The 13,345-nt window shown below is 34.5% G+C and overlaps 1 protein-coding gene across 1 annotated transcript in view; it reads left to right on the top strand.

The window, feature by feature from the left end:
• Nucleotides 1-13,345, top strand: part of LOC122791430 (doublecortin domain-containing protein 1-like) — a 526,863-nt gene that overhangs the window by 407,170 nt on the left and 106,348 nt on the right. The window contains exon 16 of the mRNA XM_044059172.1: nucleotides 9,593-9,769. Within this exon, the coding sequence (XP_043915107.1) occupies nucleotides 9,593-9,769 (177 nt within the window). The remainder of the gene's footprint in view (nucleotides 1-9,592; nucleotides 9,770-13,345) is intronic.

Genomic DNA, 13,345 nt, shown 5'->3' on the forward strand with positions numbered 1-13,345 from the left:
GGAACTGTGCTTAAAAAGTGCATTATTAGGATTTTTCTAAATATTGTGTACAAATGTTTGTATATCCTCTTTTTTAATGGTCTTTTTCTTTTACCAATATAGAAAAAAAAATACATTTTGTACAAATAGCAATGTAAACAATTCCCTTAGTGTTACAATTACCATTTTTCAACAAAATTACAAAAGGAATGTTTGGTAGAGAGATACTAAGTGTTTCCAAAATGTAGGGACACTGCTTACAACTCCCACATTTGACCTACCCTTAAGGTACATCTGCGTACTTGGTCTCAAGTGTTCAAAAATAAATATGAAGTTCTTACCCATCTTGTAAACAAAAATTGGTGTCTCCCTGAAAATGTCCACTAACTCTGGTATGGTCTTAAAAATAACCCAATTCTTTTTAATAATGTCCTTAATATCCTTATGACCATATTCAAAGGGTATTACCATATTTGTCATAAGATTTGAGGTTTCCCTTCCTCAAAACTAGAAGACATAAAACAATAAAACACTTACAAAACAATTTAGAAGGCACCCAAGTTCTAGACATCTGTCTCCTTGCTGCATTTAAACTAACTTTTATAGCACAATCATAAAACAATTTAATTTCAAATTATTTTCTTGAAGTTTTGCAAGTTACCTCTGTAGGATCCAGTTTCTACTGTTAAAACATATACATTTGTACAGGTATATAGTTTATATACATTTCTGTTCTTTTCCAGTAGGGTACACTGTGGACATATCCTTGAAGCTCAGTACTGTACAAACCCTGTTCAACACACAATTCTGTACCTGTAGTTTAATATAGTGGCAACACAAGCAATTGCATCATGCTGGCATTCACAAGTGACACATAACAAAATTACAGATTGCTGGGCTGGCAGTATCTCCTTCTGTTACATTTCTGTATAAATCATATTAATATTCACAAATGACATCTAATTATTTACAAAATTCCAGATAGCTGGGCTGGCAGTATTTACCTTTTGCCACAGTATCATTTAAGGGAAAGATTTTTATGAAGTTCTATTTAGTAAGTATTAGGTAGTAATGAACATTTCTGGGTTAAACTTGAAAAGGTTACATGTTGTTTTATAAACTTGCTGTGTGAGATGTCTGTTTTTTTTTAATTTCTCCAAGTCTTTTGGGTGTTGTCTGGTTGTGTAGATAGAGAGATGATCACTGAGACAGTCAGACATTGCACCTGAGATGGTGTTTTTGCTAGGATCTGATACTAGGATCCAGTCTAATAGGGAATTTGATGTCTTGCGATAATGTATGGGACTATTAATTAGTTGTGTGAAATCAAATAATTTCACACTAGATGTACGAGAGTTAGAGTTTATGTCCAACCAACTGACATTCACATCACCTTGTAGTATTATTTCTTGTGGAATTGTTATGGCTAACCAAAGTAGGATATCTTCCAGTATAGTTGTATTGTCACAAGGAAGGATGTAAAGAACAGAAATACATATTTGTTTATAGTTGTTTAATTTCAGGAAGGTTATAGGAAGTTCTGCTGAATTGAATTTTGGGATTTGTTTGTTGAAGGGGAAACATGGTAATTGGGAAATATTAATGCAATACCACCAACGTTCTTCTTTATACAGTTATTACAGATAATATTGTAGCCAGGAGGTGTAATTTCAGTGTTATTTATGCTTGGTTTAAACCAAGTTTCAGTTACAGAGAGAATTTCAGGTTTATTTTGTTTAATCCAGGCATGTAGCTCAGCAATTTTATTTTTTTATTTTTGTGCTTCTTTTTATGCTGCTAACATTTATGGCAGCATAAATTCGATTATCGGGGTTGGGGGTTGACCATTGTAGGGTTAGAGCAGTGTGTTGAAGAGAATTGTCTTGATGTTCATTGTGATAGGTGGGGCCAGAAAGAAAGTAAATGTCTCCTCCTAGAAGGATTTTAGTATATTGGAAAATTACTGATACTTTCTTTTTGGAGAGTATTTGTCCAAGTACTTTTGTTTATAAAGGTGAGGGGTCTCATTAATTAGGTTTGTTGAGATGTGTGGAAAATGTAGGTAGGATATATGACTGGGTGGTTGGGACACAGTTAGACAGATGTTGAGAGCTGTTATGGACATATGGTGGGCTGAAAGATGGCCCAGTAGCAGGAGAAGAACAGAGGGTACATTTAGTGGCGGCATGATTAAGTAAAGAAATCTGCATGTTACAGTTGACAGGTAGTGGGGAGGTAGGGATCAAGAAGGAGAAAGAAGTAGCAGGACAGAAGGATATTTATTGGTGGTGGAGTCTGAAAGCTGATAAAAGGTAGGTAGGAAAGAAGTATTTTCTATGAAAGAAAAAGAGTTAGGCTGTCCTTGTATCTTGTCTGGAAAGTAAGGAATGGGGGCTTAAAAGGCTGGAGCATGAGAATGCAGTTAAACTAGGAAGAAGTGAGAGTTTATTTACGAAAAGTAGAAGATACAACATAGAACAGATAGGTGCTGATAGGGAAGGGTGTGACTATGAATGTATATAGAGCAAAGTAGTATGACAGGGAGAAAGGTAGTTGGAATTGGTTCTTAAAGATTAAATGGAAGTTGAGAATTAGGTAAAAAGAAACAGGGGAGCTTGTATGATACCTACTCCTTGAAAATAAAGCTAGGTAAAAGATATACACAGTGCATCTGCATTGCAATCACATATCATCTCACTGTGGATTCCATTGACATAGTCTACCTTCTCAGTCTTATATACACACACACACCTACTTTTTTCTTCTTTACTCAGAAATGCAGATTTTAAACTCTCATAATCTTTATTTCTATGGAGTCTCATGAAAACGATGCCCCCACCCCATCTTTACGGCCTCGGTCTTGCCCATGTCCTCCCAAAATGAAGTTTTCAGCAGTACTGCTTACTGTATGTCATATGGGTTATTAACACCTGCTTATCTACAATGATATTATTATTATGCTTTACATTGTCAATGTTTTGAGTGTCATATCTGCCTAACTTTAGATAATCTGATGCAACACCCCTGCCCCTTACACCTCTTACTAATTCTGATGTTGCTGCAGTTTTACTTTCATTAATACAGTCCTTTTGCATTCTGTTTTCCACAAAGTGATTGTCTTCCCATTTTTGCTTCAGCTTAAGCTACCTCATTCCTTTAATGTTTGTCAGCTGCTTTCTGTACTTATTACATCATCTTGCATATCAGTCTTATTTCCCGTGTTAAAATGGTGGTTAAAATTATATACCTTTCATTCCATATTTTCTACAACATTATTTATATAGACATTACAAAGAACTGCCCCAAGTACTGCACATTTGGTATCCTGCTGATACCTAGTCTTTGACATGAATAAACCTTCTTCAGTCTAAATTTCAGAATCCTTTTTTTCTGGTCAGTAATTCACTCGTGCTACCACATAATGATCTGATCTGTGGCTGGTAAACTTATTCACTGTCTCTCTGAACCTCTGTCAGAAGCCTTGTTGAAATCTGAGCAGGATAGATACTTCTATAGCTCTTTCTCTGGTTACTACCTGGATTAGCCTGTCAAAGATTTATTTTAGATTTGTGTGGTGTAACCCTCCTGCTGTGATGTAATGCTACCTTGGCACCCATGTCTCATGACCATCTAGATATGTCAACATTCTGTCCTTCACAATTTGTTCCATGACATTTACTACCAACTGAGGTCAGAATTACAGGCTGAAAACTTTCAGCCTGTGTCCTCCTTCCACTCTGGTAAATGACATTTACCTTAGCCTTTTCAAATGTTCAAAAAATATATCCTTTCTCCCTTTCTCCATTATTTATGGAAAAAATGTAACTCAGAGGGACAATGCCAGACATTGGCTGTGGAAAGTGTGGCAACCATAAATGCCAAGCTTTAACAACCATAAATATAATGATCCCCAGATTTACTGAGCTGTAAATGTGGATGAGGGGAATATGTAGCAAGTCTGAAATAGGTGTATCTCATAGTATTCCTGTTTCTCTGCAGTTTATATAGACATATATATATATATATATGTGACTATCTCAGTGGTATAAGCAGTGTGCAAGGAGAAGAGGCAGAGTAATTAGACAGTAGATGGCTGTAGCAGTGAGAGGAAGACAGTATTTTTATTGTTACCAGACTGTCTTTTATAAGTGGGTTAACACCATATGCAGGCTGAGACTTTTGCAGTGATGGGAATAAGACAAGTAGACTAAAACTACCTGGGAATGATTTAAATTACTTTCCAAAGAACTGTAGCATGCACAAGGAAAGCCAAGCTCACCGCTAAAGGGTGTGTAAAGCACCATTCATATTGATTACCATTGGAAGCTGGGCAGCAAAATAAGGTGCACTGTTTTGAGTGACAGCTACCTGGAACAACAGTGACTCTTCATGAGGAAATCAAATGCAGCACCTGATGCTTATGTGAACTCATCGCAGTATCCAGACTCTATCTTCTCCTGCTGGGGAGAGGAGGGCTGTTCAAGTTTCCTGTAAATAACCTTCACAGGTGACAGTGTGGGATAATGATGGGTGTTAGCATGCTGTTTGGGAGCATGGGAGTGCTATATTTCCAAGAATTTCTTAGAATAACATGGAAGATTGGGCAGAAAAGACACGAGAAGGACACCAGTATACCACCAGTGTACCACCAGTGTACCACTAGTATACGACCAGTATACCACCAGTATACCACCAGTGTACCACTAGGATACCACCAGTGTACCACCAGATATGTATTTATTTATTGTGTGCAAATCATAACCATAAGCAACAGTTTTACAAAGTCAAACCTTTCCTAACAGACCAAGCATATAAGGTCATAACTTGCACAAATCTCCTCCCCAGTCACCTCTGTGCCTCATCTGTCATCACTAACACACAGTCTTGGCAGATATCCAAGCTAGTGCAAAGTTTGCAAACATGCACATCAATAGAATGCATCATAAACTTTGCACTAATGTCCCATAACAGTGTGGTTGCACTTACCTAATTTAGTAGCCTACTCTCATGATAAAACTGCCCACAACATCCTCTATAACCCAGCAAAATGCCCTGCCATTAGTCTATTTTTATATTGCTATACACCCATCAGACCAATGTGTTCATTAAACTAAGACCTCATACTAAAAACTCTAAAAATTGCAATGGGGACTGTCTGTAAACTGTATATACTGCTAAACACCAGAAATCATTCCCAGCAAATATCAAGCAAATTTCATCATATCTACAATTAAAAACCTCAATAGAAACATACCTAGCAAGTAAATGGGTCTGCCTGAGTGCCATATCCCAACACTGATCTCCCTTTTCTACATTCAAGTAAAAATATTTAAAAAAATATCAAATTTCTTTGTAATCTCCTGGAAATATGATTCAAGTGAGCAGGGCCTTAACTAGTATAGTGCAAAGGGGACAGTGATCCCAGGTCTAAGGTGTTAGGGGGTATGATTGGCAAATGCCGATCCAGCAGTGGTGCAGTGCTAGCATTTGGACATGAATGCTGGTACTGCACTTGGGGTTAGGGCTGAATCACTTTACACTTCATGTGTCATCTTTAGCTGTAACAAGCCTCTTGGTTTGCTGCATTTTTAAAGGAGGGGAGTTTTTTTCTCAGTCCTCATCTTGGGTAGACCTTTATTTTGTCCCCAGCTTTAAGTTCACATGGACCTGCCAAGGTGCCAGAGTTCCTTTATATGGTTCTATAAATAAGTATGCAACTGGAAATAATATGAAATAAAATGAATGTGCTTGTATGTTACAGTATATATTTGTATTGCTAACCATTGCTGTTTGTAGAAAGGGATATTAGGTGGAAGTTTTCTCCTTGGTCCTCTTCTGTAGTGGTACTTTGCCCAGCTTGGCATGCCCAGTAAAAAAGACAAATAATTAAGTAAATAATATGCAAATAGACTGGCAACAATTTGTAGTACATACTCTGACTAAGGAACACTGATTTACTAAGTGGTGAGAAAACACAATTCTACTTTTTCATGGATACTGAATGTTAGAAAATAGGAGTAATCAGTGTTATATCTTATTTCATATATGTACCTTTCTGTGTGGAAAAGCCTGTGAGGTTTGTATTTGCTTAGGGACCTGTGAACTACCAGGGGAAAATAAGGTGCTTGTAGGGGGCATAATTCACTTACAGTAGTGGCATTTTTTTTAACACCTTTATTGAATTATCACTTGTGAAAAAGGCAAATTTACATTTATACAAAGGTAATCTTACTGTATTAACATTAAACATTATATTTCACATATATTGCTATATATCATATAACCTGACATTACATAAATTATTCAGTTCCTGCCTCACCCTTTTTAAACAAGAAACATCTTTATTAAACCATCACTTACAACATAAGCAATCATACATTTATATAAATGAAAACAGACCACACTGACACAATCGTAGTTGCAAGCATTATACATCACAAACCATACTGACACACTCCCAGTTGTAAACATTATACATCACTTATAATCTGCCCAATTGTTTTCAGTCAAACATTACATAGCTCATTTAAGTCCTGCATACTTTTAAACCTCATTCCTCCCTTGTATGTATTGTTCCCACAGTTCCCATTTTTTCCTATGTAGTTTGCTCCTACCCTTTTCTAAAGATCTTGGTCCCAGTTGTTTTATCTCTTTTACTGTATTCACTACTTCTAATATAGTCGGTTTAGATTTGGATTTCCATTTTCTAGTAATTGCTTTTTTGGCAGCAACCATACTTAGACACAGCAAGGCCTTACCATGTCTAGGCAATTCTAATACTGTATCATAGCTCAGAAAAATCATCTCCCTTGTCACACCAATCTGCCCACCCAGCATCTCTGACAGTGCATCCCACAGGGAATCCTTAAAGTCTGCCAGCCCACCAGACTCCCAAAAAAAATATTCCCAAGTACCTCTTTCTTCCCAGTCACACCTCCAACCTTTGCTATCTACCTCAGAAATATTTCTCTGGAGTCTACTTAGGGTATAAAAATATCTTTGTAAACATTTCCAAGCAAAAATCCTAAATATTCTAGATTTTGTTGCATATTTGAGTGACATACATATATCCTCCCATTGTTCCTTTGTGAATACAGTAGTGACATTTTTGTATTACTCTTGAAATATGTATTGACATAATGAAATGAAATGCCATTATTTGAAAAGTAATATGAAATGAATGGTATCTTGTTTAAATTTTTGCACAACTTGAGTTGAAAGAATCCTTTGTGTGACAATCAGTGGTGGATTATTAGGGATGTGCTGAAATCTAGCACTTCAGAGACAGCATGTAAGACATTGTTGGATGTTACCACAGCCTATCTATAGAAACAAATGTGCTACAAGTGCACAAGTAATGGTTGCTTAAGTTCTATTATCTTGCTACTGGTCAAAATTAAACAATCAGCAGCAGATTACCACCAAAGTATGGACATCTTGAATTTGTCTGCTATCCTACCCACAGTCCCATAATATGCTGTTTCCAAGATCACAATAGTTCAGTGAAAGTATATTTATAGAGTTCAGCTAGTTATACAAGTGTCTCAGACTCAAGTGCTCTGCTGTGAGCATATGAGCCATGAGCAGTCGAACCTTACGTAAAAAGAAACATATACAAAGTACTGCCTACTTTTTAATATATTTACAAATAACCTCCATGTGTCCTGACCCCACTCTACCTTAATACACTATGCAGATGATTCCACAATTATTAACAACTCCAACAATATACAAAATCTCCACCCTGTCACTCAACAATCTCTGCACCTAGTAGAACAATGGCTAACTGAAAACAACCTGCTTCTCAAACTCAAAAAGTCCAAGCTTCTCCTTTTCCTTCCAAAAAACTTCAGTCCAGCTAAAGACAACTTCACCATCTCAACCTTAGATAATACAATGATCACCACCGACTCAAACACCAAATTGCTTGACGTCACTATAGATGACCAATTAAAATTTGACCTACATATCTTAAAAAGTATCAAAATGTCCAGTGAAAAACTAGGTCTTCTATACCACAGCAACAAGTATGTACCTACCAAGTCTAGACTGATACTGGCGCAAACATTTATTCTACCACCCCTGCTGTATGCTGCTCCCATACTTATTAACCTTCAGAATAATCTAGAAACCCCCTATAATAAGATAGCAAGATTTGCGGCCAGTAATAGCTAGAATTCCCATCATTGTATATTCCTGAAAACCTTAAGATGGCCTGAGCTCCCCCACATGCTTCAAATATTACAACTACAAATTGCACATAGCATTCTGAATAGCCCCAACTCCTGCCCTGCCCTTACATCCATAATTACACCCTACACACCTCAGAAGCACACAACAAAACCTTCTGCAAGTGACCAAACCAAACAAAAATATTGGGAAAATACTTTACAATCATTCATTTGCATACTCATGGAACAAACTTACATTGTCCCTTCACTCCAAAACTGAATGTGGCAAATTCAAAAAGCAACTAAAAATTCACTTCCAACATGCATGGATATGTACTTGTCAGGAAAATACCTAATGAATTTTTCTTCTTCTCTCAATTAACATATATGCCTGGTATTTACCTAAACTGTCTGCATATAGTACTCTCTCTGCAGTTAGTACCTATGCTATTAAATGCATCTTTGTTGTATTATGCCATGATGTTACTCTGATTTTTTTTTTTTTATATTAGGCATTGCTACATTCCTTGTAAATAACTTAATGCTAACCAAATTTTTCAAACATATTGTTACTGCATTCTCAAAATACTATACTTTTGCCTTGTATATATCCATATTGTATATTTCTCTCTGTTTTTGTATAGTTAAGTATCTTACAACTTGAATTGTTAGATTTTTCTTTTTTATTATTACTTTCCTGGAGCTTTTCTCCTTGGGTGTCCGCTAAAAAGGGGCTCTCTGGGCCCAGTCGGACTAACCTGGGTAACTAATGTAAAAATAAATAAAAAATATTTGCATGAGGCAATAATGACGTCTGTACAATATGAATGTTAAATACCATATACTGAGCAAAAACGTGACATGACACTGACTCATGCTTTGAAATTTGTATGATAAATAAGGAATTTTTGGAAAAGACGTCAGGTTTTTAGGGCAGCATATCAACAGTTTGTACTTTTGGTAGGCTATGATTCTGTTTTTGTGGTTTAAGACATTAACTCTGTAGAGATGAATGACTAATATGCCAAATAGTAAAGATTTTCTGGTTTCCATTGCATCATATCTTCAGGCAGAAAAAACTGTTGGCTGAATCTGTTTCAACTCTTGGCCCCATATAAATGTAATAACTCTTGTAGACCTCCACCACCTGGCCCCAGCATAAAAAATAGGTCAGGCTGTGGACATCACTTTTGTTCTGTTTCCATGTATGGCAGTAAAATTCTTTGTAAGTCTCTTACATGATTTACATTTCTCTATGAAGTCCAAGTCACTATTCTTTCAAGTAATGTACAATTATGTTACTGCAGACTGCCACCAACAAAAAATGAAAAGTTGTGTTTGTTTTTTATGTGAACACCATTATGTATTATGTTTTATAATACTGTTGTTAAGTAGAGAAGGAATTCTTCAAAATTGAACAACAGATATATTTTCTGTTTCAGAAACATCTTTCTGAAATGCAGACACATCAAATGAAGAAGCAGCTTGAGAATTCTCATAAACATGTAAACAGTCAGAGGTCACTGTATGCCCAGCCAGTGATAAAAAGAGTCCTGGTTTACTTGAATGGCAGAGATGCAAATCAAGGGACTTATGTCTGGGGCACAACAATGGAAGAGGTACGTTGGAACTTTCACAGCTGCAATTTGAATTCTGGCATGGTAACATAGCAAGATGAATAAACCTGTTTTTTTAACACATACTTCCTTCAATTTCAAATAGTTATAACATTGATTCATTCAACACATCTTTATTTTTAAGAACAGATATTTGGTTTTATTGCCTTTGTTAGATATTCATTGTTGAATTTCCATGCCTTTTCCATAATTCATCTACATCCCATACAGTCAGCCATCTATATATACCTTGACTAAAATTTCTTCCAGCTCAGTTGCCATTAAGACACAAGTCATCTAGCTTTATGGCATGTTTTCTTAAGGACTTCATATTTCTGATGATTTTTAAACTTTATAGTCCCCTGTTTGCTCCAAGTTTTCTATCCGTTGTCTCATCAGGATTCAGAGGTGGCTTGAAACAATGTCCAAGCTACTTTTGAACAGAGACTGAAAGAGAGACCGTTAAAATATTTACTTAATTTTTTTTCTAATAAAGTAAAAAAAACATTTCAAAAGTTCTTGATAAAAGAGGACTTTGGATGGTTGCTTGAGAATGCAATGTGATTTTGAAAATGAAGAATGGTAAAATTCTATACATTCCGGTGTAATTAATGTTGACAGAAATAGAGCTGCTGTTAAATATTGGGGACAACCCAAGATATTCTTTTTTGTGGGGAAAGAAGGACATTTTATGAATAACTCTGATAAAAAGATATTATGTAGGGAAACTGATCATAATGCAAACAGCTGTAAAGAAATGTGTCATAAATGTAAGCAAACTAAACATGTATGGATTGCTTGTGAGAAGGAAAGGGGTTAGAATGTGAAACCGAACAACAAAATAGAAAGAAAAGTGAAATAATGCAGTTAGAGGAATAACAAACAGAGAAACGAGAAATAGAGGAGAGAGTTTAGGTAATATGTAAAAAGAGTGAGGAGAAAGGAAAAGTGACACAGTGCTCAGTGATGAAGAAGATATACTCTGAAAAGTGGTTAAGAAAAAAAATACAATTGGGGAAAAAAGTTAAAGATAGGAAAAGAAAATTTCAGGAGTTGTGAATAAAAGCTAGAAAGAATGAAAATAAATTATCATAATTTCTGGTAGAGTAGAGCAAATGGTAATACATTATCTTAGATAATATTGATAAATGTTAGTAGTATAAACATTTACTTAGAAGAATTGGAATAATGGAATAGGGTAATAAGTGTGATGTGGATATAATAGTATTAGAATACATTAGGATATTAAATAAAGAAAAAAGAGAACAAACAGAAACACTATGGATGGGTGGCATAATGTAGAATTTGTGACATGAAAGGTGTTCAGGAATTGCTGTATTATATAGAAAAGAAATAATTTTAGATTATACATTAGTTAAATTAGGTAGTAGAGTTTAGATGGGAAAAGAAAGTGTATAGAATAATAGCAATATATGCATATGTGTTATACAAAGAAAGGGAGAAATTATTTTCTGATATACTGTATTATGTTATAGTAAATATGGATATTATAGTAACAGGAGATTTTATTTGTAATCTAAGATAAAGCAAAAATATAGGAGTGCCAAGAAGGTAATGGAAGAGATAATAAAATATGTGAATTGAAAACTATGGAATTTAAGTAAAAACACATATTGGAGAGGAAGATTTTAGGCAGTGAATGATTAATTTATGTTGACAAAAACTATAAGAGTTAGAGCAAGTAGCAGAGACAGATCATTTAGCAATATGAATCAAGATAGATGAAAATAAAGAACATATTAAGATAGGGAAGGGAATTAAGAGAATTAATGACAAAGAATGGAAGAAGGATGGTCAGGTAGACATAAAATTATGAAAGGGGCATTTAACAATGAGGTTTTCTTATAAGAACTGGACAGAATGGTGGATCACATTTAAAGAGAAGTATAAAAATGTGTCATATCAGAGAATGAAAAAAGATTAAAAGATAAAAAGGAATATGGGCAAATTCAAAACAATGTTCTAAATTGTTTACATAAGAAAGATTGGAATTATTTTAGGAGAGAAGAATAATTTATCAGAAAAGTCAAGAGAAAATTAAAGAATTATTACAGATAAAAATACTTTTTACAGGGAAAGAATGAAGAAGTATCCCTGTACTTGAATACTAAAGAAGAGAGAGGATGGTATAATGAGGGAAATGAAAAGTAATATAGGGAGAATTGAAAAGGAGCAATCTAAAATAGTGGATATTGTAGTCTTTTGTATGTGAAAGAAAAGGTAAATGAAAACGGTTAAAAGGAAAACTTCACGGAAGACAAAACGTTTTTCAGAAGAAATAAAGAAATGGAACAGTAGAATACAGTACCAGAAATGGAGAAAGCAATTAAAAGTGTTAATGTAGATACAGCAGCTGGATTGAACAATATAGGTTATCAAATGTATGCAAAGTTAATATTATGGAAAAACAAATGTTAATAAAAGTGTTTAATGACTGGTTAAATAATAGGATAATTTAGAAAGAAATATGTAAAGAGGTGATGAGATTTATATGGAAGAAGGGACAGAAACAAGAAAGAAGAAGTTGGAGATCTATAATGCTGAATAATTATGATTATAAATTGTTTATGACAGTAATACAAAAAAGATTAGATGGTAAATTGCTTTATATAATAGAAGAATATATTTATGGGGTCAGAGGAAAAGGAATTTAGGAAGTCCTAATTATACTTAGAAAAATAGTACATAATATTAAGAAATTGAACTAAAATTAATGGTGGCTGACATAAATAAATTCATTTGATTCATTAGAGCATACTATTCAATGGCAATTAATAGAAAATATAATTTTATTATAAAAATCAAAAATGTATGCAAAACCATATAGAAAAAAGACTAATATTAATGTTTTAGTAAATGGTTAGTTTAGTGAAGGAATAAAAATGAGAAGGGGTGTAAAACAGGGATGCCCATTGAGTGGCATTTTGTTTCAATAGTTATGAATAGTGTAATAAAAGGATTAAATGAGGAAATGGATGAGAATAAATGTATTCAGGAAATGGAGATAAATATCATATTGTAATGTCTTATGCTGATGATTAATATGCCATCCAAGATCCCAAGATCCTACTTGAAGGCTTTGAGTAGTCCAAAGAAGGCATAAAGATTTGCCCCTATCTGATGATTAATATTAACACAGAACATGGAAAAGTAATGAGGAATGTATTAAATAGTTTACAAGATAAGGGAATGAATATTAACAAAGAAAAATGCAAAGATATAGGAGATAATAAAGAATTGGGAAGTGTACAGTTTGGAGAAACAATATCAGCACTAGGAACTGAATTTGGAGGGTGTATTGTAATAAAGAAGCAATGGGAGAAAATGCTGAGAGATTTAAAAGGACTTAAGATTATACATTATTCATACATGAACATTGATATCTAAGGAAGTAAAAAAAAACTAGCCACTACAATAAATTTAAGAGAAAATGGCTACTATGCAGTAGAACGTTCTTCTGTCTTAATGAGAGATGTACAATATTCAACATGGTTAGAAGAACTGAAGAGAGAAACTAACTTTCGACCGTGTGTCCATTATCATAATGAACTCTTTCTA

Source organism: Protopterus annectens, chromosome 17.part0, assembly GCF_019279795.1.
Source record: "Protopterus annectens isolate FY-2018-M chromosome 17.part0, PAN1.0, whole genome shotgun sequence".
NCBI classification, from domain to species: Eukaryota; Metazoa; Chordata; order Ceratodontiformes; family Protopteridae; genus Protopterus; species Protopterus annectens.